Source organism: Poromitra crassiceps, assembly GCF_964638095.1.
Source record: "Poromitra crassiceps genome assembly, chromosome: 15".
Lineage (NCBI taxonomy): Eukaryota > Metazoa > Chordata > Actinopteri > Beryciformes > Melamphaidae > Poromitra > Poromitra crassiceps.
Genome location: NC_139634.1, coordinates 22013177 through 22025064, shown reverse-complemented (window position 1 = coordinate 22025064; position 11888 = coordinate 22013177). Strand labels below are relative to the sequence as shown.

Genomic DNA, 11888 nt, shown 5'->3' with positions numbered 1-11888 from the left:
GGGACTCTAATCGGCTCTAATCAATGTCTTGCTTGCACCTGTTTTACTTCCTGCCTTTTAAACACAAAATGGCTGATTTGGGTGGGATGTGAAATGGGCTAATTTACATATCTTTGAAACTAGCTTCCTACGTCGTTGGGCGATGACATCACAATTAGTCCATGGGCCAGACCAGATTCCGGTACTACTCAAGGTGGTGAAACTTGCTTATACTTTTTTCATAAGATACATGTCTGTAGATGATATTTTAGTATGATAGCCATTCCTGAGTGGTATAGCTGAGACACAGTTACCAGCATGTGAAGTTAACCACCCCTAAAGTAAATTGCATTTTAGACACTGGTGCATATCCTGGATTAGACACATGGTCAGGGCTTTTTTCCAATGTCTTATAATATTATGTGATATTATATTTTAAAGGGGACCTTCTTAGCTTTCATTTCAGGCCAGTTGTGAAATTTTCTGACAAATATAGAGGTCACTTGAGCTCTTCAAACCAACAATGACACCTTTTTCCACAATTTGCGCCTAAATGTTCTACTTTCTTTTAGCCCTGTGGGATCAAGGAACATCAGAAACACAAAACACAAAAACTGGAATACTCACAGGAGTAAGGATTCAGGAAATGGATAATACAGCCAGACTATTACATTATGAGAGGTGATTTATAGGCCTTAAATTGGACGAATGACTTTAATCTACTGGAAATTTATTTGATCCAGTAATGGTGTTTCCTATTAACCTTTATGATGATTGAAATGTCATCTATAGGCCTAGTGGATAAAATTCAACTTGGTTGCTAAGAGTTGCATGTTGGGCAATTTGAGTTATTAGCATAATGAGCTAATTAATCACCAAAAACAGGTTATGGCTATAATTTAGCTTCTAATTAATGTAGAAAGGTGATCTAAGAGTCAAGTCAGTTGTTGTTTACCATAGTCATGCAAGTCATGCAACCTTTCCTCATTAGCATAAGTTATATAAATTATGTAAAGATTAGGTCAAAATCTATGGTCAGGTCATAAGTCAGTCAGGTCAGAAATTCATCTCTTGCCCTAACTAAACTAATGAAACCTTTCTTCATGAGCCTAATTTGCATACATTATGTAATCAGGTGAAACCAGGAACTAACTATATATATATATATATATATATATATATATATATATATATATATATATATATATATATAAAGAACAAAAGAAGACGGAGACATTTTGTACATTTTAAAGTAGAATGCAATAATCTGGTCCACTCTGAGAGCAAAATGAGAGGCTAGAAGCTCTATGAAGAACATCCACACATCACATTAATATTTGTAATTTTGTAAGTTGTATATGTGTATATTTTTTACTTTGATTCAATTTGGAACGGTGATGTCAAGAAAGAAAAATCCATTGACAGAAATGTCACTTTTCAGTCACTTCAAGTTTGTGAAAAGTGCACACAGCACTAATCTAAATTACGGTACACTTTCATAAGAGGTTAATTTGACTGTAAATACATAGAACTTGAATCCTGTAAATTAATTCTTGTTAAGATGCAGTTACAGATCTACTTAAAAGTTAAGTATAAGTATTATTGAATAATTTACTCAATTATCACTTTACTGTTTTCTTATAGACAAATAAAATCAATACTTTTATTAACAGCATGGTTTCATAATCACAAACTGTAAGGACTAATACATTATTGAGTAATTTAGGTTTCTGACAGCTACTTGTTATTACTTAATTTCAATTTCTTTACAAGTAAACAAATCAGTTACTAGTGAACAATGAAATTAGAAATATCTGTTTCTTTAACTTTATTTATTACATGTTCCTGTGTTCTTAATGTGAGGTCAGATTTCAAGTGAATGAGCTGCAACCGCAGTGAATTAGTGGCTTCTTAAATTGATGTGTTGCCAAAAACTTTGCATCTGGATCATATCGAGTACAATGAAACATTGGATTACTTTTGTCTTTACCTTAAACATGCAGCATTTTTAAACATTCAAACAAATGCTAAACAAACTCGAATTCTACATTTAGGAACTTAAACCTCACTGGACATGTTTGTTTTAGTGATGGACGATCATTGTACTCTTTACTTACAGTAGAGCCCTGTTCATTCAAAGCTCGGTCTTCCAAAACAAATTGGTGCGTTAATTATTAAATTAATTAATACACCAGTGAACAAAACTGTTATTCATGATTATGTAGGCTACTTTTGGGAACATATTTTCAATAGGAAGCTGAAGCTTGACTTGAATCCCTCTCTCTGTTCTTCCAGTGAACTTCATGACCAAGGAGACAGCTGTGTCTGTGTGTTCAATGTATACAGTGTGATTTTCAGTGCCCCCCCCCCTCGCATCTGGATTGTCAACCGTCTTAAACACACACCGTGTGTGACACACAGTTTGGAAGGGAATTTGTCATTTCTTTATTTTTTGTGTATGTCAGCCTGCATTCCAGAGGGATTTAGAGGAAATGTGGTTTTACCTTTTACACTTAAGGGCCCTATCTTGGTACAAGCGATATCCCCTATTTGCACTTGTGCACCTGTTTGAGCGTGCCTTAAGGCAGATAAGATAGCGCTAGTGTCCAGGTGTTATGCCGAGTTTTGCACCCCCGCCCGGCAGCAGCTAAACGCATCCCCACCTCACGGGAGCATATTGTAATGATTTATACAGAAATGTAACTGTTTAAAAGTGATATAATTGTCTGGGTATACGTGATGTGACCTCTCTGTTTTCTAAGTTAAAATAACCCCGAAATATGGTGGGGATGCAATTCTCGCGGCACGTGCGGCAGGCGCAAATTAGAGCCATGCAAGGACAGATAGAGATGGAGAGAGCTTGTTGACAGATCATCTGTGGTGCCAACGCTCCGGGTTATGGGATAGGTGAAGGTGAATAGCCTATGTCCATTGTCCAACCAGTTTTCTCAATTAATTCCCCTCTTTGCGATGTGATAAAAGTTTCTCAGTGAGTTATAGTTGATTGCCTCACTGAATTATCTGCTAATACCCAATTTTAGCAGCATAGTTTGATGTCCTGGCGTGGCAAGGCTGTGCGTAATGACATATCCAAAAGGAATTTTACTCTGCGCTGCGCAGCACAGATTATAGTGCGCTCAAGCGCAGCGGGGTATTTAGCACGTAAGAGGTGCTTTTAAATGCTGTTAGTGCAAAGTAATTAGGCGCTGCTGATGATAGGATAATCATGCCATCTACCCCCACATTTGTGCGCTGAAACGCCTGGTTTGGCATGTGGCATGCCTATGTCCAGTAGAATTATAACAGAAATGCGCTTGTGCACGCCCCCAATTTGCATTGCGCCGGGCGTTAAAACGATTGCAAACGCTAAATTACCGAAGATAGGGCCCAAGATGTCTTCCAGTTTTTTTTATGGTTTACAGCCCTAACTAGACTAATCCCCCGTCTCCATTGGTGTGCAGGAGGTCATGTCTTAAATGTTTTATTTTGTTGATTAATGTTCACTTTACACTGTCGGAGCTTCACTCTGTTCTTATCATTTGAATGTACAAATGTTGGGAATTAACTTTTTTTGTATTGAACAGATGCCAATATACTTATCACACACTGACAAAATGAGTTGTTTTCATTATGAACTGGCATTATATGGGTAGGCAGTAGTAGTACTTTACTTCACTAGTTACTTCAATGTTTTTCAATTAACAAAGCAAGGATAACAGTAAAGGCCCATCTTCTCACTTCCACAATCTTTGAATGCTCCAGACCAGAGACAGTTTGTACTTCAGCCAGAGGGGGGAACCAACAGGGACCTCTAGGCCCTTTCTAGAAAAATGGTTATAGTTTGCAGATTAAAACAATAAACAAAGCATCTAAACGAAGGTATACAATACAAATTATGTTTTCTCAGTAGCCTAATGGATAAATGCTGTTCAGTGTAGTCAGTGGAGTGCGCATAGCACAGGTGTGCCCACTGTTTTTACTATAGACTACACTTCAGATGTAGGCTACTTTTACATTTTACAACAGCACAAGATCTAGGCTACCTGTCCACCCCAGAGCAATTTAGAGAGAGAGTGGCGTCAGTGGAGGACCAAAATGTGTGACTCATTAGCCAATGAACAGCCAGGAAGGGGTCTCGCGCTACTTTTGAATGCTAAAATAAGCTGATAATGTACAATTTGAAAAATAAAAAAATAAAAACATTCAAACTATCACAAACTGTCCATTTTGCTGCAACTCGACAGTGCTGCTTAATCCAGAACCTTACTTCCTAGAACTCTTGAGAATAAAAACAAAAGATGGCAGGCCGCCAAACCCACTCAGAGGTCACTGATACTGACATTTTCAGACAAATATTAGATACTGTACACCCCTGTGTCGAGAGTGACAGCACAAATGATATATGCATGCGCTCGGGTAGAGCCCCTCTATGACATCACACTCTCAGCTAAGCTCGGTAGGAGTAAAAGAAAAGATGGCAGACCGCCATACCCACCCAGAGGTCACAATAGTGACATTTTCAGACAAATACAGTATTAGACACTGTACACCCCTGTGTCGAGAGTGACAGAACAAGCAATATATCCACGCGCTCGGATAGACCCCCTCTATGACATCACACTCTCAGCTAAACTTGGGAGGAGTAAAAAAAACATGGCAGGCCGCCAAACCCACCCAGAGGTCACTCATAGTGACATTTCCAGACAAATATTAGACACTGTACATCCCTGTGTTGAAAGTGGCAGCACAAATGATATGTGCCTGCACTCGGATAGACCCCCTCTATGACATCACACTCTCAGCTAAGCTCAGGAGGAGTAAAAAAAAAACATGTCACGCCAAAACCCACCCAAAGGCCCTAATAGTGACATCTTCGGCCTGCCAGCTTTTTCCTCCCGAGCTTAGCTGAAAGTGTGATGTCATAGAGCTGGTCTTCCTGGGTGTGTGTATATGTTTAAACACCTGTCCAGTGTCCAATTTGTAAAAACCATGCACCCCAGTGACCTAACACCAGTGACCAGCATTTATTGGTAAACTTTAGATACTCAGAAGAACGTTCTCAATGTTATTGAAACAGTTAATGTCATACAGAAACATCATTTGTATTGTATAACTTCATTTAAATGCTTAGTTTATTAGTTTAATGTGGAAAATAATCATTTTTCAATCGCCTCTAACCTCGCGTCACCAGGCTCTTCTCGGCGAGAAAGAAGCAGAATCGTTCTTTTACTTTGAAAAACCTCACCGGAACTCCTTATATTCGCTAGCTCTTATATTCGCTGCTGATTCGCTGGCACAACACAGGCGTCATTGTTGATAGCAGAACAGAGGTAAGAAGCTGCAGCAGCAGCAGCAACAGCAACAACCTTGTCACATCTGGCTGATTGAAATCAATGGTATCTTTTGTTTTTCAGGCTATCAAACAGTCAGTTTGATTCAAACGTGACCGTGTCAGAGAAGCCGCTAAGGTCAGCTCATCTAAGCTACCTTAGCTGTCTCTCTGACAGTGTCGTTAGTGATAAAGCTAAAGTTAGCTTTCTTAGCTTTGGTCACTCTCTCTTTGGCTTTGCATTATGCTGGTTTTCTTTCCCCACTAGCTAAAGCTTAACGTTATAACGTTACGTTAGTCCAACGAGCTGATTAACGTTACTGTAAAACAAAATACAGTATGTCAAACTATCAAATGTACAAAGGGTAATTAATTAACACTTAATGCTAGCAACTTAGCTAGCGTTGTCTTCAGTTTGGTTGCCTGACAACGGTTATTAAAGAGACAGTGTACCAAATCTCCCATCGAGGCAATACATGGGCAATACACACACACGCACGCACGCACACACACACACACACACACACACACACACACACACACACACACACACACACACACACACACACACACACACACATTAAAGGGCGGCACACTAACAATAGAACATTGATTCATTGAATAATTAGTGTCACATATGTCAGTAGCCCCATATGTGATGCTACTGTACTCCACACTCGTACTAGCGTAGTAGCATCACACCGACTTCCATAAGTCAATAGGGGGGAACGGCTGTTCAAAACGCTCTCCTACTCCTATTGCCTCATGGAAGTCGGTGTGACGCTAGTACAAGAGTGTGGAGTACAGTAGCATCACATATGGGGCTAATATGTCAGATATTGTTCGTCTAACCCTACTCAAAACCTCCATTTTGGACAGAGTACTGGCAAGGAAGCAAAACAATGTACTGCTGTGGTGGTAGCAGAAAAACATATTTTAGCCACTTAAAAGAAGGCCAGTTTCTCCCATCTGAACTATCCCTTTAAAAGCAAAATCATTTATCGGTCACATTGTAGTATGTTAGTAATTCATGTCTTCATGGTGAATGTAACGATGCCATTCTTTGTCCCCAGCTGGGTTGTATAACGTTACCGAATGGAGACGGATGATGAGCTGGAGAACTTCATCAGGGAAAGGAAGGCGAGAGTGGCAGAGGACAAAGCCAGTTTGGAGCAAGACCCTCCTTACATGGAAATAAGGGTGTGTTGGAATGAGTTACATGGGGGGGGGGGGGGGGGGGTTGCAAGATTGTTTATGGAATCTGAAAATATATTTCTAATATGCACATTTATTCTGGTCTTAAACCTTGTGGTTTATGCCATTTTCTTGTACATGTATAATAATGTATATTTAAAGCCTCTCTAGTCTACAGATCAATAACCGGAAACACAAATTGGTGTCCAAATTCAATATTCTGTGTGTAGTTTTTGGGTGATATGTCCATGAGTTGGGTGAAATGTAAGCATAGGAGGGTTAGATCCATTCCAGATCTTCCTGCAGATCTCCTTCTATGGAGTGTGTCTTTCTGTGCAACAGCTCACCAGCTTCAAATTAAGTTGTTCCTCTGTGTTTGTGTGACAGGCCAAACCCCACAGAGTCTATGAGACCACCATTAAAGAGAACATCCCTCCTTCCCAGTCTACAGCACAGGGGACAGGTAGAGTGCATGAAAGTGTTACACTTAGCAAGCAACCTTCTGGACAAGAAGTCCTGCCTTTTGTGATGATTCTATCCATTTAAAACAATTTTGTACCCAAAGGTCCCACTTTTAATTGAAGTCCATGATGTGTTTTTCTTTCATGCCAACAATAATTTTATCATTTAGGCATGTGCTGTCTTTTTTAATGGCAGATGTCTTTTTTCAGCCTGAACACTTCCCATATTAAATATGAAATATTGCTCTGTGTGTGTTTGTCAGAGGACCGTTACGGTGTGGGTCTGCCTCTGGGTGTAGACTATGAGAGGAAGAAGCACAGGCTGCAGCATGAGCTCCGTATGGACTACAGGCGCTACATGGCTCAGGTGACTGAAGTTGGCTTTCTATCCAAATGTATCGCAAATTTTAGACACATTTTCAGAAAATACGCAAAAGAAAATGCAAAAATATGAGCGTTGCCATTAGTGCTGCACGATTAATCGAATCACAACCGTGATGTCAGCAGGTGCGATTACATAACCACAAAAAGGTGTGATTATATATATATATATAAAAAATGTGTGTGCGTGTGCGCCTCATATAAACTAACGTTACACACGACACAGCAAATAAACAAACATGTTTCTCTGCCATCACACTGGACATCAACATTAGCGAGAGACTTCACCCACTCCCGCAAATATACAGTAATGTTATAACGTTCAACATAAACATCTTACCGAGGGTAGGGATGGGCAACAAATTTCGAATTTTCGAATAATTGTTCGATCAAGATCGACTTTTATTATTGAAAGTCGAAAATCGTTTTTTGATTATTATTTATATATATATATTTTTTTTATCCGTGCCTCTCTCTTTAAGAATGACACCGTTTGTCCATGTGACGTTGCCGTAGGTCGTAGGAGCAATGGTCTGGCTGCCTATTGACAATAAGAGTGCCAAAGTCACCCCCTCTCCCTGTCCATGGGATTTCATCCGCCATTCATTTTTCCATAGACCTTGTGTAAAATGCGTATAAATATTGTTTTACTTGGTCAAACCAAGTGATTAAACTATACTTAGAATCAGGGGAGACCATGTAAAATTTGACTAAGAAATTCATGGTGCATCATGAGAATACGGTACTTTAATTAAATTAAACTAAATTGTAATGTATCAGAGATTAATCATTGTGTCCTTAAAATTCTTTATGTGCTCATAACTTTTTCAACTTAGGAGTGTAATGTAAGGTGATAATCACACCATAGACACCCAGTTCATAAATGCTGCAATAGGCCTATTTTAAATGCAAAGGCTTCCATCAATGGGCCATAGGCTCAATCCCCATTGTGTTAACTCGGTTTGTGATAGATAGTGACTTAACAGACATTTATTTACATGAAAATCTTTGAGTGTATCACTTTAAGAAATTACCAATATGTATACAAAATGACAAAGAAGGTAATGCTTAAAATGTATTATTGCGGTGCCAAAGGCGTGATGAAAAATGTTAGTGCACCTAAATTATGTGCTGGTGCACCTAAAGTAAAAAGTGTAAGGCGCTCCCACTGTAAAAAGTTAGTCTGGAGCCCTGGACCCCGTGAAATTTGCATTTGCATTTGCGCCTCCTATCCGCATGGCATGTGTGTTGAAGGGCACGTGCAACAGACTTTTTTTTTTTACCGCTTAACTGATAGTATTAATCAGTTAATGTTGAAATGGTCGGTTATCGGTTAAACGTTATCGTTTGACATCCCTACTGCAAGCATCATAATGTTCTCTAGTAGTGGTTGTTTATTTGTGTAGGTGAAGTTTGTGCAAATCTTGGTTGTAATGTTCTTGATGAGGTGATACACCACTACTAAATGAGTCCAGAGGAACCATTGAAACATTTTGAATGAGAGCAGTGTGTGTGGTGTTTGCAGTTCAATGTTGGAATATGAGCAATGGAAAAGTAGTCATCCAGTGATAGACATGAAATTCATCTTGCTTGCACAATGTTGGGAAAGCAAGGGCGGCTGTAGCTCAGGAGGTAGAGCGGGTCGTCACTAATCGCGTTGGATAAAAGAGGTCGGTGGTTCGATTCCCGGCTCCTCCAGTCTGCATGTTGAAGTGTCCTTGGGCAAGACACTGAACACCAAATTGCCCTCGTTGGTGTGCCAGCACCCTGCGTGGTAACCTGCCGTCATTGGTGTGTGATAGAGCTGTGCATCTTCACTGATCTCACGATTCGATACGATTCGATTATACAAGTCTACGATTCGATTCGATTATACGATGCATCTCGATGCATCGCGATGCATCTTAAATCGATGCATCACTTTTTCCGCAATACATGATTTATTTTTTCTCACTTTCTTTTTTCTCACTGTGTGGCTACTTTTAAAATAAAAGTGCATTTGGAATTGCATTGTATTATGATCCATAATTAAAATAAACAACTGCATGTACTTACATTCTATTTTATTTGATTATAAAAAAAAAAAAAAATAATAATAATAATTAAATAATCGATTTTTGATATTTGTTAATCGATTCAGAATCGTCCTATTAAGCATCGCGATGCATCTCTGAATCGATTATTTTCGGCAGCTCTAGTGTGTGAATGGGTGAATGTACCTACTGAATGTAAAGTGCTTTGGATAAAAGCGCTATATACTGTAAATGCACACCATTTGCCATTTACCATTTAAAATGTATCAATCAAGAAGGCAACATTTTGGATTACAGAAAAAACACCTTGACACTGGTGAGCCCAGAGCATCAGTGCCCTTCGCCGACAGGAGGTTTGTAAAGGTAAATTTTCCATTATAATTACATTTTAACATTGGATCTGTCGATCGATTTGAAAGTTGTGTTTTTTGCGAGGACATTAAATCTGGTCAATCCAGTGGTGGAAATGGGGAATTGCCTGGGAATGGAGTTCCCAGAGTAAATGGCGAGAATGAGAGGGGGAACGGCTGAATAAGCAGCAATGTGTTATCAAGTCTGTCATCATTAATAAAATCAAGGGGAAATAATCAGGAGAGCTCGGCAATCTTACTTAAGCAACTTTTGTAAGAGATTTTTACGTAGCTGTAAGGGTATATCAGGGCATTTCTTGGCCTTTTGGGGCCAAAATTCAAACACTGACATGAGTGATGTCTTATCCTTCTTTTTTAGGGTCCTTGCTACAGCTGTCTTAACTCACAGTCGAAACAGTAGCAGAGTTCCCTTCTTCTCCCTATGGGGAGAAGTGTTTAGCTGGCTGTCTAGGCCGTGTACTGCAGAGCACATGGTGAGGGCAGAAGAAATAGTGTATAAGATTTGTGTATGTTTTCTTTCTTGTGTGTGTATATATATATATATACATATATGATTATATAATATTATATAATATTGCAATCAACTGATTGCAATATTGTAAACACAATATACACAAAGGCAAACCTAAGACAAAAAGTAACAATTATTCATGTAAACTTGCAAAAAATGAGTTCTCAGTGATTTCAAGAAGAATAAGTAATACTAAAAATGAAAAAATAATCGATTATTGGAAGATAGAAGTTGTGAATCGATTCGGAATTGTGGAAGATAAGAAGATAAGATTCTTTCATGAATGGATTTTTCTCTGACAGCCTTGTTTGGAGTGATTTGAACACTTAAAACCCTGTCACCTCTCCCAGGAGCACCTCGGTCCTCATCCTCCTCCCCTGCAACTCCTCCCCGAAGGCCAGCGCAGCCCTCATCTCCCCAAACCTGGACCCCCCTCCAGAAGGGATGCGTCCACTCTGACAGAGGGCAGGAGGGGGGTTCACCGGGTGCCACGCCTGGCTGGGCGTAAGACCTCCTACCCCAAGGAGGAGGAGGCGTCGTGGCAGTCTCTCAGACACCGAGGCAGGCTGGGAAGGCCGGCGGAGCACGAGTTAGAGGACGAGGCATACACAGAAGAGGAGCTGAGACACACAGAGTTTGAGAGGAGACTATCCAAGGCGACTGATGTCAGGTAGCTGGGAGAAGTTGGTTGCTCTCGGGGGGGGGGGGGGGGAATCAATTTTTAGTTTGTTTTGCCCATATTTAAAAACAGAAACGTACAAAAGGAGAATGGCAAAAGTATGTGCCAGTAGAGACAGGAAACAACGTGGGCCTATTTTGGGTCTCTGCCTAAAAAAAACAAATATTTATAAGAATCCGGACAAAGCAAAGGGAGTAGGCTGGATTCACACAAGATCCAGCCCTCCGCATTGCCCTCGCGCTCCATTCATGGTTAATGGGGGGTAGTGCGGTAGGCTGCAACAGTGGGTGCAGCAGGGGGCTGAGAGAGTACAGGGTACTGAGGGTAGTGAATAGTGATGGGCGGACTGATTATTTTCAAAGGACCGGATCATTCGAGTTGATACATGTAAATGTATCGAACCTTTCCAACCTTCAGAGTTTTGATACTTTTTGCAAAACCAGCGCCTGTTTCTCTGTGACACTCCTACATGCACGTTCGACAGCTGCCCGCCCAAAAAACCTGTCTTCAATGCATGTCTTATCAGGCAGTGATCATGTATAAGTTAACGAAAAAAGGGCTCGCAACACAATTCTTTGACAGCTCCCGTGGCTGACATTTATTGAGACAAACAGTGTCGGCCCAATTCGGGCCTTCGTCAGTGTCAAGTATGTATAAGTTAACACATTCTCCGCCATTGGTGTCTCGGAACGTCATTTAACAGACAACGCTTCCCCACCATTGACGTCAGGGGACGTCAATAGGTGTTTTCACCGTCATGTGATAGATGGCGCTCTTGGCCACCTTATGAGGTGCTTACCGTATCACATAGTCCTGTGCAAGCCAGAGTTTCTTCAGTCAGCGTTCTCAGCATCGATCTCCCTTCATGGAGGAAGCTCAAAACACATCCAGCCTGGTGCCTCAAAGCGCGGTACAAGGAGTTGTTTCCCCCGGGCTGGACGGGGACACAC

At 40.4% G+C, this 11888-nt stretch overlaps 1 protein-coding gene across 1 annotated transcript in view; it reads left to right on the top strand.

The window, feature by feature from the left end:
- Positions 1-6403: 6403 nt before the first annotated feature.
- LOC310790119 (centrosome and spindle pole-associated protein 1-like) overlaps positions 6404-11888 on the top strand; it is a gene marked incomplete at its 5' end in the record, with an annotated part of 33184 nt that continues 27699 nt past the window's right edge. The window contains 5 exon segments of the mRNA XM_083651811.1: positions 6404-6508; positions 6890-6965; positions 7227-7330; positions 9675-9740; positions 10610-10929. Coding sequence (XP_083507937.1) covers positions 6404-6508; positions 6890-6965; positions 7227-7330; positions 9675-9740; positions 10610-10929 — 671 coding nt within the window.